Raw genomic sequence first — 23,631 nt, 5'->3', positions numbered from 1 at the left:
AGGTGCTCGACCAAATGTCATTCGAAACCTCATCCAATTGCCAAAAATTGGAAAAAAAATTCAAAATTGTGAAAAAAAGATGGCCGCCATACAAATTTCATCGGCGTCCATCTCGGAGGGTATGAAAGATGGAAGAGTGGTTTCTTGGCAAGAGATGATCAGGATCCGAAGGTCTATTCGATGGGTGGAAAAAAAATTCAAAATGGCGGAATTTATTTTTGTATGACTTTTTTTTAAAATTGACAGTGGGATTCGACTAGGGAAAAATTATGACATTTCAGAAAAACAAGATGGCGGCCGACCTGACTTTTGTAACTTTTTTGTTTTCCAACCGATTTTGTTACAACTTGCAACAATTGAAGATATTAGTAAACGGTTTTTAGAAAAAGTGAAAAAAATTTGAAAAACAAGATGGCGGCCGAGATTTTCAAAAAATTCCCTCCTGTAAAATTTTGTATGAAACTTTTTTTTTTCAATCACGGTTTCATATAGAAGACAAAGATTCCTTTAGGGCAACATATGGAGGGAGCTGATGATTGAGGATTTCGGAGACGGGTGAAGGGCACGCTTTAGGTATCGAAGATAGGTGGGAGGTGCTCGAGCAAATGTCATTCGAAACCTCATCCAATTGCCAAAAATTTGAATTTTTTTTTAAAATTCCGAAAAAAAGATGGCCGCCATACAAATTTCATCCGCGTCCATCTCGGAGGGTATGAAAGATGGAAGAGTGGTTTCTTGGCAAGAGATGATCAGGATCCGAAGGTCTACTCGATGGATTGAAAAAAAATTCAAAATGGCGGAATTTATTTTTTCATACAAAAAATTTTATTATTCAAAATGGCCATTATAGACCTCGAGAGCTGCTTTAGCAGCTCGAGCAGCGAGCAAAATACTAGTTATACTATATAGCTCAATTACCACTGACTGACTGACTCATTGACATAATTGTTCTCCTAGAAAGAGATAGAAAATGATATAATAATGTATGGGAGATATGTTCAGAAGTGGGATTCGAGTAGGGAAAAATTATGACATTTCAGAAAAACAAGATGGCGGCCGACCTGACTTTTGTAACTTTTTTGTTTTCCAACCGATTTTGTTTAAACTTGCAGTTATTTTAGATGTTAGCAAACGATTTTTAGAAAAAGTGTAAAAATTGGAAAAACAAAATGGCGGCCGAGATTTTCAAAAAATTTTCTCCTGTAAAATTTAGTATGAAACTTTTTTTTTTCACTAATACTTTCATATAGAAGACAAAGATTCCTTTAGGGCAACATATGGAGGGAGCTGATGATTGAGGATTTCGGAGACGGGTGAAGGGCACGCTCGAGGTATTGAAGATAGGTGGGAGGTGCTCGACCAAATGTCATTCGAAACCTCATCCAATTGCCAAAAATTGGAAAAAAAATTCAAAATTGTGAAAAAAAGATGGCCGCCATACAAATTTCATCGGCGTCCATCTCGGAGGGTATGAAAGATGGAAGAGTGGTTTCTTGGCAAGAGATGATCAGGATCCGAAGGTCTATTCGATGGGTGGAAAAAAAATTCAAAATGGCGGAATTTATTTTTGTATGACTTTTTTTTAAATTGTTCAAAATGGCCATTATAGACCTCGAGAGCTGCTTTAGCAGCTCGAGCAGCGAGCAAAATACTAGTTTTATATATAAAACGATAGAGACCCGATTTAGTTTTCTAAAATTAAACGAGAGAGATATAAACTTCCATTGTAAAAAGACGACGATGGTTAAATTTAGATCTATCTGTCACTGTCTATCTGATTTAACCACGACCTTAGACGCCGAAACACTAAACACAAATATGTTTACTAACCGACTTCTTTTAGTAAAGCTACAGACACATTAGGTACTGTGTTTTGGTGGTGTGTTGGGACACGACAGAAGGTAATTATTCGGAGTCATACATTTTATGCAAAGACGTGCACAACACACTGGCGTGACATTTCACCAGTGATGCACAACTCAAGCCATCATGTCAGACCGGTCAGACCACGACAGAGTAATATGCACGTAGCGGGACTCAGCACGTTTACAAGCAAATATACGATTCCAATCGCCTTTTGTCGCATCACAACACATCACAGTACCTACAGTCATTTGTCAGCACCTTTATTTAAACGGGATTTATTCGGCGCCAGTACTTTTAAAGCTTTAAAAGCAATCTGGAAACATGTTTTCTAAACGCTATCTGTTCGATCAAGATATTTCGTAGACATTTCGATATCGATTAAAGAGTAAAACTGTTTTCTAGAAATTATTCTGTAGTTTCGATGGGTCATAAAAAATTTCAGAAATCTGTTGCATTGTTCTAAAAGCTTTAATGACGAATTGACGACATTTTAAAATAGATATTAATTAAAGTTAGCGTCAATTTTCAGGCGTTTAAAGCGCATATTTCTTTACATAAACTAATCCCGAATAAATTCAAGTACAAATAAGCGAGAATGAAAGTTTTAATTTCAGATATATAACCGGCTATAGTCACGTCGTAATTTTTTTAAGTTCTCATTGATGGAAATTTCCAACAAAAAAAAAATAACGTGCGTTGTTTTAAATCTGTCAAAATCTGCCAAACGTCGTAATTTAACAACATCATAGAACTGGGCTTCCGAGGACCAAGACGGTCAAGCGGTTTGACATCAAGCATGTAGATTTTGCTTGAGCGGCGAGCCAAGCATTGTGACCGTTAACAATGTTTGCTTGACGCTTGAGCGCACATTTACGTGCTTGACGGTGATTGATGCGAATTTATATTTTTGCTTGACGCGACGTTCGGGCAGTGTTAAAGATATGAGACAAGTGCCGTTCTTGATCAAGCTGCTTGACGAGTGCATCAAACTGCTTGATGCGTACGCCAAGCAGCTTGACGTCAAGTCGCTTGACCGTCTCGTTAGTTACACATACCTAGTATATTCCATAGAACAGTTTGATAATATTTTATTGAGCGTTATCCCATAATGAGACTTGAGAGTATATAGCCAGTTATATGATTACCAATAATTATTATAAAACTTGTAAATTCAAATATGTACTTAATTGACACTTTGTTAACCTAAACAAGTTCTTGATCCGCGTGATTCGGGTTTGACCAATTTAAAATTAACTTCAATGCAGTTCCGTCCACTGCTTGGGCAGAGGCATTAATGCTGAAGGAATTAAAACAAAACACAAATATGACTGGAATGGATATAAACTGGTACCGTTACTAGTTCGCGTACTCGATAACATGATACCTGTTACGTCACTGGAATGCGTAAAAACGCATTAATGCACTGAAAATGAAGAGCTGACTGCCTGACTGAGTGACTCATTTATAAACGCACAGCTCAAATTACTGGACGGATGGGGCTAAAATTTGGCATGCAGATAGCTATTATGACGTAAGACATCCGCTAAAAAAGGATTTTTGAAAACTCAACCCCTAAGGGGTAAAATAGGGGTTTGTAGTCCATGCGGACGAAGTCGCGTGAATAAGCTAGTGAATGATAAATACGGACGCATCCAGAGGCGAACTTTTGTAGTCTCATATTATTGTGCACACATTTTCTGAAGAATAAATCGATAGCGCGAGGCAGCGGTTCCTAAGAGCAGACAAAAGGGAAGTGACTGCGACTGATTAGACTCTTTATAAATAAGTACTTACCAAAAAATGCGTTAATTTTGTTAAATTGTTATTTACAAAAGAAAAAAGAAATTGTGCGATCGAAACCATAATTTTATTGTCCACAAACAAATACACATATTATCTTATATCATCTCCCGCTCGAGACATGGACATTTAGTAACTTATTCACTAAAAACTAAACGTTATCCTAGTGAAATTTTTATAATCACAATACTCAAGCTTGCATTTCCTCGGAATCGATTAAAGAATAATTTAGTACAATACCTAACTATATAAGAATTTTTGGTATCTTGGTCATTTATTTACTAAATGTCACGTGAGTTAGGCCCTGATATTCAATCTGCGGTTAATCGGATTATTACTATAAATATACAAGCAGGTACAGCCGTGTTAACAAGAGATGGCCTGTACAACACATTCATTCATTACGCTTGTGTAGTGTCTATGAAAAAGCGTCATGAAAAGTCTCTTTGTCTCTCTCGCACGCAGCCAAGCTTGTGAGCGTGACAGAGAAAGTTACTACCACGTTTTGTTTTTACTACTATTATGAAATACAGCGTGATTTTTACCGATAACTGTTTATTTTGAGGTAAGAATAAAATGCTTTATGAAAAAAATTGGATCTAACAAAACATTTAGAGGACAACCTCATAAAATAGTGTTTAAAGTGTTTTACTATTTTATGCTTCAAACCACAATATAAGCAGTTATAGCGTAAAAATGATATTTATCTCAAAAGTTCGGCAGCGCGCCGAAAACAGCTTAGGCGCAAATAATCATATACTTAAATCGTTTTTCGTATAATAAAATTGCATTTTTGTGGACGTGCCAGTTCTTGTTAACCGACCTGTATCTTAAATGATACAAAAAAACTAGCGAATCACACGAAAAAATCTTCATGTTAAACGTAGTAGGAATAGATGAATGAGGTAAGTAAATAAGCAAATTTACATACGTGATTTCTCGTAAAAAAAAATGTAAACCTACATCATTCGTAAAATAAAATAACGAGAACATGGTCATGTCGGTGAATCAAACTATTAACGCCTTGCGTCAGATGAATTTGAAATTCGACTATCATCTATATTACACAAATATCACACAACTCTCGACGCACACACAGAGTAGACACACACCATACACCACACAGTACCATTTTTCTGGACCAATAGGAACACTAAACAACAATAGTTGATCTGTTCAATATAGAAACTATCTAATAACTACATGATGGATAAAAGTAATGTAAGGTTTCATGAAACCGTCTTCAAGCTAAAAACTGGTTTAAAAATGACCGAGCGACGCTATAATATTCCATGTACTTTCAAAACAGGACATTCCTCTTTCTTCTTTATCTTAAGCTTTGGTCAAACTGAGACGAAATTCGTGCGGGATGCGGGATATGATCAAGCGTGAATGCGTACGTAATGTACCTAACTGTAATCAGTAATGTAATGAATGTATGCATGTAATTTAACTACCCGCCGCAATTGGATTACATCCATAATAGTTCTTAGACGCATTCTGCTCAAGCTATCACATACCGCGCGGATTTTATCTAAGTTTGGCTAAAACAAAATTCTGCTGGAAAACGCACTCATATTTATATCGATTACAGATTAACCGCACGCACATCAATGCAGAAAGAAAATTTGGATGACATCATTCATTCAGCCTACTCATTGGCGTCATTTGCACTCTCAGTATTGATATTTATAGTCCGTACAAAATGACTCCTCGCGCGCCATTTTTAACCGACTTCAAAAAAGGAGGAGGTTCTCAATTCGTCGGAATCTTTTTTTTAACTGTATGGGTCAACTGTCATGTCAAAAGTACGGCTCACCTCTAAAATAAGGACTAAAATCGTACTTTTGACATGAAATTTGACACAAAAAGTTAAAACGGCGCGTGAAGAGTCATTTTTTACGCAATATAGTAGTCTTTTTCTCGTGCCAGTCGTTCTTTAGTGCATATGAACGCACTATTCAAAACGCTGACATGTCACTTTAAGCAGTGCATGTAGGTATACGCACTAAACAACCCGACACACTATTTCAATGGTAGATTCAATGGTTATTTACTGCATTCATAACCACCTAAGAACCTCTAAGGCGCCATCTCCACGGACGAGAGAATCGCAACGATGGTCTCGCTGTGCCACCAAATTCGACACAACTCTTATGGACCAATCTCCATAGGGCGATATTATCGCGGCGATAGTTAGTATCGAATTTTGTTACACAGCGAGACTATCGCTGCGATTCTCTCGTCCGTGGAGAAAGCATCTAACTATACCTTATATCCCATTCTAATTTCTATATAGTCCATAACTATTGACACTTTAATCCTTACATCCACTATTGGTCTCAGAAATGATAATTTGGACGTAATCCTTCAATTCAACTCGTTCAACTGACAAATTTTTGGATCTTTTGGCAGCGCCAAAGTATTGTTGCAGACGAGACCGACAACCGGGTTCTCTAGATTCTCAAACTTGGAGTTGGTTTCTGAAGACAAGCTTACCGCGCCGCTGCTGTCTCCTTCATACGTGTTTTCAGTGTCGTCTACATGTGAGCTGGTGCTAGACTTGTCGTTTCTTTCTGGTATTTGGTCTAACGCGTAGTCGTATTTTTCTCCACTGTCGTTGTTGGCCAGCTCGATCCAATGCGCCCGATTGATCTTCACCCGATCGAGCATTGGTTGTAGAGATTGAGAAAGGACAGCGAATGCCTGTAAGAAAAGTATTGTTTCAAAAAATGCATCGAATTGGGATAGCTCGGGCGCTGTGCCTCATACCCCGATTGCCATGTTGACATGTCACGAACTATACGTATTTGAGTTTAGTTAAGATATAGCTGGCCTCTATTATATTATTTCTGCTTCAAATAAAGCAGAGAGATTATTCTTCTCTGCTCTCTTTCTAGTAGGCTACCTATTTCTAACCTGGATATCCTGGTTACTCTCAACAGTCAACCCACAAGCCCATTTTGCATAAAACAGGTGCAATCTCTTAGTCTTGATGTTCACAAGCAGAATACAGTATTTTGTGTGATACAGGTTAAATCTATCCTTCTAGGATTAGGCTTACACTCACCTCATAAATTGGAAGGCAAATAGTGTCGATGAATTTGACTTGCATAGCAGGGATTTGATCCTCTTTATCTCTGTTCATTATGTCCTAGAAAAAGAGAAGATAATCTTAGTCAAATCATTATGTATTAATATTTATCCTCGGTTCAAGCTGTTAAACTTTTTTGAACGAAGGTCAACGTGATTCAACCAGTAGGTCAAAAAACCTGCATAAATCATTATTACAAATTACAATCGCATTTGCTGTGATTGGCTGAATTTATGGTGTTCTTGTTGCGACAATGCATTGTAACCAATAGTGAGCGAGTGTCGATCAATCAGAGATGAGTGTCACACTGTTGCTGTCATTCTAACGTGATCGAGTCACGGATGAGTTTCGAATCCTCACTTCATTTTACAATACTTAAAAATAGAAAAATGTAGTTTACTGTTCAAGGTTATCTTGATGAACGAACTTCCAATGACAAAAGTTGCGACTTGTCCACCGGCCCCAATTTGGTAATTAAATTGCAGCCAAACCATCAGTATTGCTCGGCGCAGACCTTTTCATTTCTTACAACCATTCTAGTTCTCTTAACTTGTCCCTTATCTACAGTACGCTTAGTACGAGATTTTATATCTCACCAACGCTCAAGCTAAAGCTCAAGTTTGTCTATATATCTACAACCAGCGCTCCAAGCGGAAACGTTGCGAAATTAAAATCAGTGGCATTGAATTTGTGCCTACAATTCAAGGCTCTTTAGGTCCATTTTACTTTGATGTTATTGTGTTTCTACTCTCGAATTTTAGCAACGTTAGTGAGACGTAAAATCTTATACTAAGCGTACTGTTCTATAGAGTAAATAGATACTTACGATAGGAGTGAGGTTAAGGTTTAGCCGTTCAAGGTCACCCTGCCGGAAGAACTCCCCGGCAACCAGGGCTGCGACTCGTCGCTCCACTGGCCAGGGCTTGGTGATAGCAGCCAAGTCACATGCTGTCATCAGCATCGCTCGGAGTAACCCCCGTCGTTCCTCGCACTCGCCCCAATGTGGCGTCACAGCTCGGTCTTTGCTTACTAGGTCGATAAATGGTTTACGTTTACTGGAAAAGGAAATAATAATTTGAGTGAAATAACAACAATAAAAGTACAGTGATCGCAAAACAAGTAGACAATATGTAAATAGTTGCAAGAAGGAGGTTTGTGGTCTTCCACACGGAAGACAACTCTTTTTGATAATTACCGAAACTCAGTTTTACGTACTTTGACATAAGATTAAAATTGGTATACTGAAAATAAAATCTTAACAGCCTCAGGTTTCATCGTTGGCCGATTATTATTGTAACAATAGGGTCTTGGGCTGTAGTAATAAAAATCATGATTTTTTTAAAATTACTTTTTTGCTACACGCTTTGTTGAATAGGAACCTTGTTGCTGAAGGTTTTTATAACAACTCAAGTCTTTATTTTGGTCAAGACCTGCGGGATGATTCGCTAACTCTGTGTCTAACACTGAGTGATATCCACCGAGCTCATGTGACATTGGTTGTTTCTACATTGCCGCTTCACTGAGCGAGATAAAAATAACTTTTCGTAGACAACTTTCAATAGATTAAAAATAAATGTCAAATACGCTCGGTGGCTCTATTCAGTGGAGTTAGCGAATCAACCCGCCGACCTCTTATAAACTCCAATGTTTCACAAAACATTATATGCACTTCCGATGTGCACATGTTTCACAAAAATTTGCACAGTAACTTTTAAAACCTTACCTAAAATACACAGCTAAATCGGTGGACAGTATAGCGTCTTCTAGGACTTTGACGACCTTCTCATAATCTTCCGAGGATAGATTGGCCAGCACCTGGTTGCCGGGCGAGTTGAGGATCATGAGACACTGGTCGAAATGGTGGTGCTCCATCGTGGACGTAGAGTACAACTGGGCCAGGGGTGAGGATGCCCTGGAATCATAAAATGATGGTGCTTAGCTGCAAGTGCCTTGAAAAAAATTGCCAACGTTGATAGACTATCGAAACACTGTGGAAAAGTAAAATTTACCTAGAGGTCATTGTTTTAAAATATTTTTTCAGGACTACAGATTTTTTTGTTTTTCAACATTTCCGTTTGGAACACTGCATTGCCGCTCCGGCAGAGATGATGGCGTTGCGCTGCACTGACTCCTCCCAGCCTCTATCTGGTCCCAAATACGTTGCGAGTGTGGCGTGGCGCCGCACGACGCGACCTCGTAACGCGTTGTGTACTGTGTAGCATGGTACAGTAATTTCTATGTAGGATCAAGGATAGCGCAGTGGCACCAGCATGAAGACGTAACGCATTGTGTACGTAGCATAGTACAGTAATTTCTATATAGGATCAAGGATAGAGCAGTGGCACCACTTAAGCGCCACACCGCCAATGCAACGCGTGTTGCTTGCTTGATTTGGGTTTAGGTGGCTAGTTACCACCCTGCCGTAAAGCGATTTAGCCTTCCGATACGATGCCGTGTAGAAACCAAAGGGTTTAATACAAACTCGCATCCATCTTAGACTGCAAGTTAATATTGCAGTTAGGTTATTATAAAGATTAAAACTCTCAATAAGCCTCTACGCGTTGTGATCTATATCCACGTGCAAGCTTTATATGAGGACATTTTAATAACTTATAAAATTAAAACCTTATTTTTAAACCTTATTTAAAATAAGGTTTTAAATTGTATTTTGTGATAACATACCACCAGGTGACATTGCAGTAAAGGGCTAACCGCTAATCTGAATTTTAAAAAACACGCCATTAATATTGAAATTATAATTAATTTAACTTACTTGATCTGAAAAGAGTTATTGGTCCCCCGGTGATCTAGGTCGTGGCACAAACAGCCAATAATTAAAGCCAAACACTCCAGCTCTCCGAATATTTTCCACCACTGGGTCTCCTGAAAATAAAACTATTTCAAAACTAAACACAGGACGAAAGTAAACTAAAAAATTAAAAATAATTCGTGAAAACTGTTTTGTGAGCGCAGACCAGTTCGGTCAATACCTTGTAAATACGTCCAGTTCTACTTTCTAATATTATAATAGGGTATTTAAAAAAAAATTAAAAACTATTCTACGTTAATTACTGATGACTAAGGAATCTATAGAAAATGTATTTTCATTGCAAGAAAAGACATCAAAGTCGTTCACGATCACGTGACTAAAGTAGACAAAAAATCATTTACTTAGTCGATTTTCTCTTAAATATCTCGTATTTTCCTTAACTGACTAAATAGTTGGTTTCCAAAATTCGCATCCGTATTGAATACGAATCCTATACCTATTTTACGTGCTGTCATTTGACAGCATGTAAAATACATCCTACATGCAGTATGTAAAATACTATTGAGGATTGAGGCGAATAAAACAATGTTGTAATCGCACAAAATAAAATTTAAAAGGAGGAGCAAAAACTGAATGAAAGCTGTTGAACTTTACCTACTGTACCTAATTGTAGTAGAACCTCATGCGTACAGCCAATTTCAAAGTTGATTAATCAAAACTGGATTCAGAAATTACTTACATGGTATCGTGTATACTTCATTAAATAAAACTAATTGTACTTGTTGCCATATTGAGTTCAAAAATAAACCTAACTCATTTACTCTAAAATTCGAAAATGCAATTTAAAACCTTATCCAATTTTAATTAATTGGCAATTTACTCCTTTATACGAGAATGATTATTTCCAGGTTTAAAATACATTACCATGTGTGATGTAACCACAAATTCATGGTTTTCAGATTTTTCCCCTTATGTCTGCTATAAGACCTACCTACCTGCCAAATTTCATGATTCTAGGTCAACGGAAAGTACCCTGTAGGTTTCATGACAGACAGACAGACAACTAAGTGATCCAATAAGGGTTCCGTTTTTTCTTTTGAGGTACGGAACCCTAAAAACAGCTACCTATAAGCCGAATAAAATCTTGACAGAAGGAAATTATTAAAAAAATATGATGCTATTTTTATTTCTAGTTTCTTTTTTCATCAAAAGTATATTGGTGAAGAGCAAAGCTAATACTCACAGTCAGTATCGCGAACATCATCTGAGCTACGTTGAACGCGTGCCTCCAATTATGGTACGTTACATTGCGGTAATTCTTCTTAACACTCAGTAGCCACCTGCACAGCACGCTGTAATCTATGTGAAACATCTCCACAAAGTCGAGGTCTAAGAACATCCGTAAACACGCCCGGAGGGTGTCGTCATCCGTAAGGTCTATATCGTCAAACGCTAGCTCGTGTAAGTTAAAGTGGGCTGACGAGGGTATCCTTAAGTTCTGTAAAAGGGAGAAAAACATGTTAGAAAAATAAATGGTTATATTTTTACAGGTGTTTTTATTTGCGGGAAAATGTGGTCTTATTTTTGTCACTCGTGTTTTATTTACCTGTACCTAGCTCAGTAGCTTTGCCCGGCTTATGTTTAAAGGAAGTTTTTCTGAAAGACCCTGCCTAACTGCGGTTACGCACTTACCTGATTCGAGTCCGTGAAAATACGTTCCTTTTTGTTTTGTATGGTAGCGTATGACATATATCATAGATAATCGCTTGTATTCTCATTTCTCACGGATGACGGATAGAACTCGGATGACGGAAGCGCAGTGCGTAATCGCCATAATGGTTTTTTATTTATCAGAAAAAACTTTAACTAAATCCGTTGAGTGCTTTTGAGAACAGCTTTGCACAAATCACACTAAATATCAATGACAATCTTACGCATTAACGTACATACGCGTTTTAGTAAAGTCGTAAGGTAATCTAAGTACCGATTTAGAATTTTTACTGTTCAGCATGTTTAGTCTTTACCTTTGACGACATACTAGGAACTCTGAAATATATATCAACACTACATAATAAACATTATGCATGGGTTGTTACGCGGAAATCGTAATATCAAGAAAGGTGAACTAAATAAACAAAGCCGTTATGGATTTCATCGTAACGAACGCATATCGAATAGCGTCATAACTAAGCCGATGGCTATTCCGAGTACCTACCTATTCCTGCAGAGGAGTTTTAATGACGTCAATCCTGACGTCACAGTCAGGCTATAGTGTTACAAGTGTCAATTTACAAGGCCGAGAGCCCGTAGGTAATTTTGAGGTGTTTCTAGTCCATGGTATTCATGATTTTTGAACATTGTAGGTGGAAATTCTATGTTTTTTTCTCGATTTATAATATCTTAATTTTTTTCCAAAACAAAACACACGCCAGCTATAAGGTCACGGCACAAACAGTGGATTGTTTGAGTGAAGTGTCAAAACACTTTAAATAAAATTATCGCAACCACTCGATATAATATATAATCGTTTCCATTTTAATAGCGGTGTGCAGTGGTAGGTATACAATGTGGCTAATTCTGTTGTACACATTCTTTAAATTAACTTAAAATAACAGGTGTAAATGTACTGCTACTGCTCAACAAGGTGTGAATGTAATGTACTGCTCAACGGGTAAAGGAGTGGACTGAAAACCGAATGGTCGACGCGGGTTCAAACCCCGCCCGTTGCACTATTGTCGTACCTACTCCTAGCACAAGCCTGACGCTTAGTTGGAGAGGAAAGGGGAATATTAGTCATTTACCATGGCTAATATTCCTTTTTAAAAAAAGAAAAAACAAAAAAAAAATCATAAATCAAATAATACAATGTGGCTAATTCTGTTGTACACATTCTCTAAATTAACTTAAAATAACAGGTGTAAATGTACTGCTATCCATTTTATTTCGGGGATCATTGCTGTCCCACTGATAGCTTATCAATCGGACAGCAATATAATGGTATACATCGACATTTAGAAGGAGATAGCAGATTTGTAGAGCGTCGTCCCTATCATTGAGACCCACAAAACGTCATATAGGTATGACTAATGAGTGATAGAGACAACGCTCTACAAAGCCGAAATAGCATTCTAAAGGCTGATGTACATTATTTTCTGCCGCGTACTGTACAACCTACATCTACATATTTTTTTTTCATTTATTAGGATCACCATTCACCAACAGCTAATCATCTACATCAAACACAAAATTAAAAATACAAAAGTTCTTAGATAAAATGACGAGCTAATTAAAGGTGATCACCGCATGCGAATAAAGTGTCAGGTAATTTTACTACTAAAATAAGTTAAAATAAGTTACTTAATTAAAAAAAATATATAATAATTACATAGATAAACTCTAAACTAATAAACAAATGTAGGTCAGCAGTTGTAGGTAAGCAGTACATTACTGGTACTAACTGATAAAGTATGACCTATCAGTGACAGTTATAGTTTACCATACCATAAATACCAAGCGCAGAAGAACCACTTTGAGGCTCAACTATTGGGGTTATTATGAAAGAACCTTCTCAAAATTCCCTATGGACTCTCTGTACCCGTAGTACAAGATTTTACGTCTCACCAAACCAAACCAAATTCGAGAGTAGAAATACTTCCGCGTTACAGTAAACTGGATCTTAAATGCCTTGTTTTAAAGCTCAAGTTTGTCTACACTTCTACAGCCAGCGCTCCAAGCGGAAACATTGCGAAATTAAAATCAGTGGCATTGAATATTTGACTTCAATTCAAGGCTGTTTAGGTCCATTTTACTGTAACGAGGAAGTATTTCGACTCTCGAATTTGATTTGGTTTGGTGAGACGTAAAATTCCCTATGGACTCTCTGATCATAATGGCGTTTGTTTGTGTCTACTCACTCTTAACCGCTGGGCGTCGTCCAACGAAGCGGACGCGTGGTAACTCAATACCTGTAACGTGACCACACATTTATTAGACCGCGTATGAAAATTAACGAGGTTACAGAGGGTTAATTATAGCCCTTCAGCAGCAAATTATATTACAAAGTTGATTGTAGTTCATCTATTTCTGTACGTGATTCTGCCTACACATTTTTATTTATAGCACGGGCATCATTCAATTACTAGTTCACTGACAAAGCCGTATCGTCAAGCAATTTTAGATTTTGGACGTTAACATTTTAACTGTAAAGAAAGTGGGGAAAAAAATGACGTATGACATCTCGATATCAGTAAGTATCCAACTTAGAACGCATCATCATTTAACATCAAAAATCAGATAAAATTTTATGGATGCTTATGCTCGCGACTTAGTCCGCGCGGACTACACAAATGTCGAACCCCTATTCTACCCCTATAGGGGTTGAATTTTCAAAAATCCTTTCTTAGCGGATGCCTACGTCATAATAGTTATCCACATACCAAATTTCAGCCCGATCCGTCCAGTAGTTTGAGCTGTGCATTGATAGATCAGTCAGTCAGTCAGTCACCTTTTCCGTTTATTATGAAAACCTTGCCGGCGTGGTAGTGAGTGATGTGGTTTTGTAAGTTGAAAATTTGTCCAAATTAGAATCCTGTCATTTTTTTTTCTAAATTATTATCTCTGGTCTGGTCTGGAGCGAGGTTTGCGCTGTGGCCTGTGGCTAGTTGGCATGGCAGCCATAAAGTTTACCGACAAAGCATAACGTATTTAAGGGTGCTTTCGACTAATCAGATTATTGAGAGAGAACTATTTGCCAGCTAAATGATCGGTTTGATCAAGCCCAGTAGGGCGATTGTCTAAAACCTGCATCAATCATTATTACAATCTCAATTGTTATGATGGGCTGAATTTGTGCGATTCTTGTTGCAACAATGCATTGTAGCCAATAGTGAGCGAGCGTTAACCAATCAGAGATGATTGCGATCGTGACATTGTAGCTGTCATTCTCCCGCAATCGCACAGCTGGATACCTTTACGATGAGGTCGACGCGACGCGCGACGTCTGAACCGCTTGGCTAATCACCGCTTTTTTTATTACGTACGCATGGAACTTGGGAAGAACTACGATTTCTAAGTAAAATTGTAGTAATATAAAGTAGAGTGGCACTTACATCGAGCGTCACGCTCTGCTTGGCCATCGCAGTGATCGCCTTCTCGTACATATGCGTGTTGTGGATGCCCATCCCGCAGAATATCGCGAACGCCTCCACGAAGTTCTCGTCGTTCTTCGTGAACAGAAGATCGTCGAATTTATTTACCAACTGAAATAGAACAACCATTTCATCAGCATACTGAAAGGTAACGATAAAATATTATGTTTTTTATTTTATTTTTATTCAGATACAAGTTAGCCCTTGACTGCAATCTCTCACCTGGTGGTAAATTTGCAGTCAAGGGGTATGGCAGTTTTTATTAAACCCATATTGGTTTCTAAACGGTATCGTACAGGAACGCTAAATCACTTGGCGGCACGGCTTTACCGATAGGGTGGTAACTAGCCACGGCCGAACCACGGCCACCAGACCAGACCAGAAATTTAGGAATTATAAAATTCCAAATCTCTGCCAGGAATTGAACCCGGGACCTCCCACAATAAGACAACAGCGCTTCCCACTGCGCTACGGAGGTCGTCGATTTTATCAAAAGTCTTTGTCAACAGTCAATTGATGTGGCAGTCAAAGTCACTTGCAGTCTATTGCTGTTTGGGAATTGTATAGAACGCCTAGGTAAAGAATGAAATAAAAAATATTTTATACATTGAATGGAATACTTAGGTATTCTATACAATAGCAGAGTATACAGATTACCGGTAACATATATATTTAGATTTTAGATTATAAACAGAATAAATAGACAATAAGTTATAAATCCTGACTTTCCTTTTTATTTTAATCGCCTTTCATGCAACTGAACCTTAATCCGTCTTGAACATAATGGCGGAATAAAGCTACGGACAGACGTGCTCATTACTAGCACGAAAGCATGCTTTTATTGAGCAAATGCTCATTAGTAGCACGTGTGTAATGTAATGAGCATGCTTATTTCGAGCATGCTCAAAAATCAACCGACGTTTGATTTTCGAGCATGCTACCTGAGGCGCGGGTAGAAGGGGGCGTGCTCCGAGCGCGTCTGAACAGGGTTTGCTTATTAGCATGTACTCAGTACAACACACAACATATAACTCTACAGTTTATTTAAGCATGCTTATTGCTGGCAAATGTGAACAGTTGCATGAGCATGCTAACATTAAGCTAGCATAAAAGCACGCTTTTTTTGAGCACGTCTGTCCGTACCTTAAAAGCGCGCGCAATTTTCTCACAGCCTTTATCTCAAGCATTATATCAAAATACTAATTTCCCCCGAGTAAGGAAGTTTTCAACCGCCAAAAATAGCTGCCGACTAGTCTTTGTTCCAATTAAAAATACAAACAACTTTTGGAACTTATGGCAGTAATATCCGCCTAGAAGTAAAGAATGTCCCATACATGGCGAGTCCAAACTAGCGTGATTTGTGAATTCTCGAGCGATTTTGGAGTCGCGTAGCATTAATGACATAACGGTCCCATATTGAAAATTTTGCGACTTTCAGAAGCCCATTATTTGAACAAAAAAAAACAACTTCGATATTTGAATATGTGCTATTTGAATTTCTTTGGTTCTCTCTGTCTTTAATCTGAATTCGAAACGAAAACGATTTCCATTTACAATAATTGGTGGCAAGTGTCCTTTATTACGTTAATTGAGATAATCATTATTATTTATTGCTGTTGTGATTTTTAATCACATCATAATAATTAAAAGCCCTTCTCATTAACATTATTATAAACATCATCCCTAAAGCTATCCCTGAATCTCGAGGCAGGCTTAGCACGGGTTAGATATCATAAGCACAGACCTAGGAGTCAATAGATTCAAAGAATAAGTATGTTTCTCAATATTGGGCAAAAACTTCATTCCCCCCTTTAGCCATTTTTAAATCTACCTAGCTGATCTAAAAAAGCTCCTGAGCTACATGAGCCTTATTAAGGGTTTTTTTAACCAACTTAAAAAAAGGAGGAGGTTCTCATTTCGTTGGCATCTTTGTTTTTATAATGTGTGAACAGCGATCAGTCGACAGACTATAAGCGAATAAAGGCAAAAGCAGATAAAATTAGGCGATAGTAAAAAGGTGTAAGGAGGAACCAGGTATATTCACATAATTCTGTTTCGTTGTAAAACAAATCTCGACTTATATCTGGGTCAAAAGTTAATCCTTTCAAACGCATTTTCAATGTCGCATTGTTTCCGCCCGCAATGCGCAATGTGTAACCAACATTATTTTGTACATTTGTCGGTGTGTGTGTGTGTGTGTGTGTGTGTGTGTGTGTGTGTGTGGCTGAATTTTTCATTAATACGCGGATGGTTCTTTTTGTTGCAACATTTTCGACTCAACTTCGGTAATTTTATTACGTTCCAGAATCCGTGGAGAATTATTTTCACGCTTTTGCTTTTTCCTTAGTTACATTTCTGTATCGTAGAATAAATTCAATTTTCATCAAATGGAATTATTTTTGACGCCCTCACTGGTGCCTGTTGGCGCTATAATCTGATCAGTGGGACGTCCTAAGTTCGATTCTTGGCAGAGACAGACTGAAAATTTATGATTTGTAGATGAGTCTGTCCTGGTCTGCTAGGAGCCTTCGGCTTGTCTAGTTACCACCCTACCAGCAAAAACGTGCCGCAAAGCCAATCCAATATTAGGGGTATGGGTTTAAAGTTAAACTGCCATACCCTTTCCAGGTCAGCACGCTTCGATATTAGACTACATCATCACTTACCACATGAGATCGCAGTCAAGGCCTGAAACTTCCTAAAAAGCTGAGCCGCCATATTATAGCGGTTGTAATATAAAGTCGGGTCCTATCACTATTCTTATTAGTCCAACAGCTACATGTATAGAGAACTAGCTGCCCCGGCGAACTTCGTACCGCCTAACAGTCAATTCTTTTTTAGGATTTTTTTTTAAATTTTACTCTCCGTAAGAACCATCCCCGTACTTCAAGGAATATTATAAAAAAAGAATTAGCGAAATCGGTTCAGCTGTTCTCGAGATTTGCGATGAGCAACACATTTAGCGATTCATTTTTATATATAGAGATTTTCACATAACAAAAGTTGGGCGTCTCGAACGAACGAAGCTACAGACGAAGAATCAGGTTGTTATTAATCAGAAAAAATCCCGTCCCTTGGCGGCTGCTGCATATGCTTCAGATATTTTCTTTTGTTTAAATTAAAATAGCAAGCAAACGAGCAAGCGGGTCACCTGATATAATATGTTCGATAGTTTAATACAGGATAAACAATGGGGAAAAATTACTTTTCTATTTCTCATTGCTAGGTAGGTAATGCGGAGGCTGTATAAAGGCTATTGTGAGCGGAGCGACTATAAACAAAAGTTCCCGAGCTATTAATGCGAGCAATAAACCGTTAGCCGACTTTAGCTAACTTAATGAACGACGTTTCAGAAATTTTAACTAAATTATGGAATAATTAATTAAATTAATTTGCCTTGGAGAGACCTTTTTGTGTGCATAGAGGTAAATGAAGTACTTAACTAGCTGAGAGAATAGACGGTTAGGCACCCAGTAATTTTGAATAATCTATTAGTTATCTATTTCTATATCTATACTCTATACTATTATATAAAGAGGTAATGTCGTTAAGTTTGTTTGTAGGGGGTAATCTTTGGAACTACTGAACCGATTTTAAAAATTCTTTCACCAGTAGAAAGCTACATTATTCCTGAGTGACATAGGCTATACGGGATCCTTAAAAATCTAAATTTACGCGGACGAAGCCGCGGGGATCAGCTAGTCTTCTATGTATAAAAATGAATCGCTGAATGTGTTGCTGATCGCAAATCTCAAAATCAGTTGAACCGATTTCGCTAATTCTTTTTTTATAATAAGTACGAGGATGGTTCTTACGAGCGAAAAATTTAAAAAAATTGAATCGACTGTTAGGCGGAACGAAGTTCGCCAGGGCAGCTAGTTTTTTTTAATATAAATAGGTCGTATTGTAAGGATCGTATTACCACTAATCGTATACACGAAAAGTAATAACTTTATTCTTTGTAATATTATCAGTACTTATTATAAATGTGAAAGTGTGTTTGTTTGTTTGTTGGTTTGTTTTTTTTTTTTTTTTTATAAAGAAAAAAAAGAATATTAGCCATGTTAAATGACTAATATTCCCCTTTCCTCTCCAATTAAGCGTCAGGCTTGTGCTAGGAGTAGGTACGACAATAGTGCAACGGGCGGGGTTTGAACCGTCGACCTTTCGGTTTTCAGTTCACTCCTATACCGGTTGAGCTATTTGAAGGAATCACGTCGCAACGGTGCAACGGATTGACGTGGTTTTTTGCATGGGTATAAATACAGACCTGGAGAGTGACATAGGCTACTTTTTATCCCGGAAAATCAAAGAGTTCTCACGGGATTTTTAAAAAACGTAATTCCACGCGGACGAAGTCGCAGGCATCAGTTAGTAGTAAATACACCTACATACAGATACACACTTCTTTAGGGATGAAAGTTGAAGGAAAAACCTTGACATTTTTCATGAATAAATGAATAATACAATGCAAATTGATATACTCATACTGCCTGCAGTAACAGCTAAAGCAGTATGACGGCATGGTAGGTATATGACGACCTCCCTGGCGCAGTGCTGAATTTTATTAGTGGGAGGTCCCGGTTTCGTTTGCCGGCAGGGGGTCTGGATTTGGGCGTGGCTACTTACCATTACCACCCTACCAGCAAAGCCGTGCCGCTAAGCAATTTAGTGTTCCGGTACGATGCCGTATAGAAACCAAAGGAGTATGGGTTTAATACAAACAGCCATACCTCTTCCAGGTTAGCCCGCTTCCATCTTAGATGGCATCATCACTTACCACCAGGTGAGATTGCAGTCAAGGGCTAACTTTTACCTGAATAAATAAATAAGAATGTAAAAAATGTACTTACTTGAATAACACCTATAATCCTCCCCTCGGAGTTTTTGATTGCCATACATAATATGGTGTTGTGCTTGAACCCCGCGCCGTCGTCCACTGAAGGGTCAAAACGAGGGTCCATATATGCATCAGCGATGTTCACTGTCTGCGAAACATACAGATATAAAATAAATAAATAATAAAAATATACTAATAATAAAGATATACTATTACGGAGAAACGAAAGTTAAAAAGTCTAACAACACTCAAATGCAAGACTTCTTACCAGTATCAGAAAGAGTCGCTCTAATTAAAGTCAAACTTAACGAGCAATTATTCACAATCATAGAAGCGTACGCTCCCACTGAACGGGCTGAATTGAATGATATAGAGATATTCTACAATTCTCTTCAGGAAGCCATAGAAAAAAGCACAAAAAACATTGTACTAATGGGCGATATGAACGCGAAGATCGGTCAAACCACAGATGATGAGAGCCGGGTACTAGGGAAATATGGAAATGGTGAAAGGAACGAGAGAGGAGAACTATTCATTGATTTCTGCCAACAACACGAACTTAAAATAATGAATACAATGTTTAACAAACCTGGAAGCAAAAGATGAACATGGAAATCTCCGAATGGCACCACAATAAACGAAATTGATTTCATAACATACAGATATATCAGTCACAAAATTCATCAAAATGACGTCATTTCGATGTTAATGAGACATGGTTCCAGCGCAATAGCAATTTGCAGGACTTATAGGAATGAGGTATATTATTATTTAAACTTATTACCCTCTCAAAATTATGCTGTAACAATAAACTTGATGTTTATAGCTGTTTGCGTTTCGAATTGTCCGTTATGCAAATTGATGACTCCCAAAGGCCAAATTCGTATTTACTCGTGCCTACTATTCGTATTATACTAATTTGGCTATCATAATTATGGTGCAGTAACGTAAAACAAATGTACCTAATAGATATTATATGAATCTTGCGGTTATTAACTCATATTTGTATTTGGTACTACAATAATATAATTTTGTGTGTGTATAGGTAAGAAGTGGGTAAGGACATTTATAACGATACTAGCTTATGCTCGCGACTTCATCCGCGTGGACTATACAAATATCTTTGCGAAGTGATCCTTCTGTACCTGGAAGGTACTATTAAGTATTCTGTGGTACGAGCAATTTCTGTGGTACAAAAATTATGCTTGCTTGTACTACAGAATTTTTGACACTGACTTTTTGACTATTCACGAATATCATAACGGAAATAGGCGCGAACGCCATTTTGAAAAGGCGTGCATAATCGCGCATTCCTAATAGATTTAAACTATTTAAGGGATGTGTGTGTGTACAGCGGAGGTTAGAAACTATGGGGCGTGACTTCCACAATTTTAAGAACATTTTTGTTGAAATTGATATTTTTTTTGCCTGTTTTCGTTACGATATTCTTGATTATGAGGTCAAAACACCCAAATTTCAGATTCATCGGTGGTACACCCACCCCTGCATATGACATTACCTCCCCAGTGGTCGCGACGTAGCCCGTAATGCCGATGTTGATGGGGAACCGACTCTCGTAGGGCGACGTCCGCGGCGTACCAGGCTCTTCGTCGTCACCCGCTTCGAGATCAAACACCCGTGAGAAACTCCCCTTTGACGCTTCGTGCACCAAAAGGATCTGGAACAATATAACAACTTTGCTTTACTCCCACTAATAAGTCTGCGGCCCAACGGGGAGCGGGTGCGTCCCACGGGGCGGCTTACCGGCGCAATGCCATACTCACCGACCCGCAGGGTGATTACTTACGTATCTCGCGACAGGCTTACGACAGGCGTAAATCTCGCAATCATTGCTGTCAAACGTCCGGCTAGAGAGAGACAGCAATAGCCACAAAGCAAAATAAGAAAAAGAAGAAAGACAGCAAATGAACTGTCGCATTGCTTCTGCTGTCGCGTTGCTGTCGTTACTGCAACGTTTTACGTAATCACCCCGCCGCTGTCGATAAGGACGTGTCCGCGCGTCTTCCTTCTAATTTCTTGTAAATATTAAGAGTTTGCTCTACACGCTGGCCGCACCGCAGGATGCTCCCAGTCCCACCTGCCCCCTAATTGTGTAAGAATAACCATTTCATGGCTATCGTAATCGTCAAGAAATTCTGCCATTTGATTGGTTGATTCGCTGTTTACATTTTTTCACAGCCAATCAAAGGGCAGAATTCTTGACGATTGCGATAGCCATGAAATGGTTATTCTTACACAATTGGGGGGCTGGGCCGCTGACTTAAACTCATGAAATTTTCTTTCGCAGGTACGAGAATGTTTTATAGAATTCACAATAATTTAAAACTGATCTTGATGATAAAATACTACGAAAATAGAAACAGTATACAGTGCTGTGCTGGTCTTGTTGCAAGACGATTTAATGAAGGATCATAATTTTCTCTCAGTAATATCCGGTACAACATAATCAAGCAATTTCGTCGAAAAGATTATGGTTATTAACCCTGTCGTTGTTACAATTACCTACTTTAATCACATACATTATGTTCGCGACGGCCCTAATGACTTACGCTTAAAGGCTCGCACGGTAACATTATCATGCATATGTAGCTATTTTACCAAGAAAGTTTGTAACGTCAATATAGTAATTTCTACAAAAAATTATATTACTTACTATATAATATACAGTAAATTAACGCAGTCACTTAGGCTGATATCTATAGAGCGCACTTTGACTTTGCTCAGACTTAAGATTGAGTTAAAACGAGATAGATTTATGTGAGATACATCTGTCTCGTTTCAACTCTTACTTAAGTCTCAGCAAAGTCAGAGTGCGCTCTATAGATTTCGCGACGGAGTTGAGTAGAGGTGAGTTATAGCGTCTTTTTTAATGACTTTATTTTTTGACATGCGGTTTTTTATGAGACATCAAGAGTGGCAATATAAAAAAAAACTAAAATAAAACATGCCAGACACTGCACTAAAAATATCCTCTAAAATTTCGCAATAAATAATTTTGGCACATTTTTTATTCAAAAAATTGATCATGTTGACATGCAATGTCGGGCGTATTCTGAAAATTTCTGCAGCACGATGGCAGCACGTCATAAATTATTGTATGATATCCTTACCTACTGGGAAATAAACATACGTGAAAAATACTAAAGGCTGGGGCACATAAAACAGTATCAGTAGCCTCTCACTGTCCAAGTCTTTAACTATATCTATACAAAAAATCAAATCCAGTCAATTCGTTGCTCCATTGCGGCGTAATTGAAGGACAAACCAACAAACTAAAGAAACAGACTTTTGGATTTATAATAAGTAGGTATAGTGATATGGGTAGTTCTCTCAGTGTGATGTGTTGCCGTCGCGCTTTTGATTTTCTAAGCCTTAAAACAAACGAGCTTAACTTAATAAGCTGTGATAGCCTAGTCGGTAGGACGTCCGCCTTCTGATCGGAGGTCGGGGGTTCGATCCCGGGCACGCACCTCTAACTTTTCGGAGTTATGTGCGTTTTAAATAATTAAATATCACTTGCTTTAACGGTGAGGGAAAACATCGTGAGGAAACCTGCATGCCTGAGAGTTCTCCATAATGTTCTCAAAGGTGTGTGAAGTCTACCAATCCGCACATGGCCAGCGTGGTAGACTATCTCCAAAACCCTTCTCACTATGAGAGGAGACCCGTGCTCTGTAGTGAGCAGGTGATGGGTTGATCATGATGATGATGATGATGACGACAAACGAGAATTTATAAGCATTTGCCAAGAAGTTTGAATCGTCGAAAGTTGGCCTGGGACAGTAATATTCCGCAACGAACATTGTTTCCACAAACTTTTTTACTCAATAAGTTGCTTTTTGAACGGGGACATATGCGATATTTTTCATAACACTCATAAGCTTTATGAAAACTATGTAAACTTACATAAGTACAATGTGAATTTCTGTTTGTGTTTTTCTTGTGAGTTCAATAAAGTCTTCTTCGACATACCCATTGTAACCCATATGGACCCATATTATGGAATATGTCATATTCTGTGACAATACTCGTTGCTTGGAATCAAATGTTTCATTATGATATGCCTGTATAGTATATCCCATCTAAGAGATCG

General features: G+C 38.1%; 1 protein-coding gene across 13 annotated transcripts in view; it reads right to left on the bottom strand.

Moving 5' to 3' along the window:
- Positions 1-3,026: 3,026 nt before the first annotated feature.
- Positions 3,027-23,631, bottom strand: part of Pde11 (Phosphodiesterase 11) — a 232,146-nt gene continuing 211,541 nt past the window's right edge. For 11 of the 13 annotated variants that reach the window (XM_069504882.1, XM_034978574.2, XM_034978581.2 and 8 more), the window contains 10 exons: positions 21,037-21,195; positions 19,531-19,665; positions 14,639-14,788; positions 13,445-13,495; positions 10,774-11,028; positions 9,534-9,655; positions 8,484-8,672; positions 7,587-7,815; positions 6,737-6,820; positions 3,027-6,372 (listed from right to left, as the gene is read on the bottom strand). In XM_069504882.1, coding sequence (XP_069360983.1) covers positions 6,037-6,372; positions 6,737-6,820; positions 7,587-7,815; positions 8,484-8,672; positions 9,534-9,655; positions 10,774-11,028; positions 13,445-13,495; positions 14,639-14,788; positions 19,531-19,665; positions 21,037-21,195 — 1,710 coding nt within the window. In that variant the 3' untranslated portion in view covers positions 3,027-6,036. The remainder of the gene's footprint in view (positions 6,373-6,736; positions 6,821-7,586; positions 7,816-8,483; positions 8,673-9,533; positions 9,656-10,773; positions 11,029-13,444; positions 13,496-14,638; positions 14,789-19,530; positions 19,666-21,036; positions 21,196-23,631) is intronic. The other 2 variants (XM_034978576.2, XM_069504883.1) reach the window with 1 other exon arrangement.

This window comes from Maniola hyperantus, chromosome 19, assembly GCF_902806685.2.
Source record: "Maniola hyperantus chromosome 19, iAphHyp1.2, whole genome shotgun sequence".
Lineage (NCBI taxonomy): Eukaryota > Metazoa > Arthropoda > Insecta > Lepidoptera > Nymphalidae > Maniola > Maniola hyperantus.
Note: the sequence above shows the minus strand (reverse complement) of the source record. Positions and strands in the feature narration are given on the sequence as shown.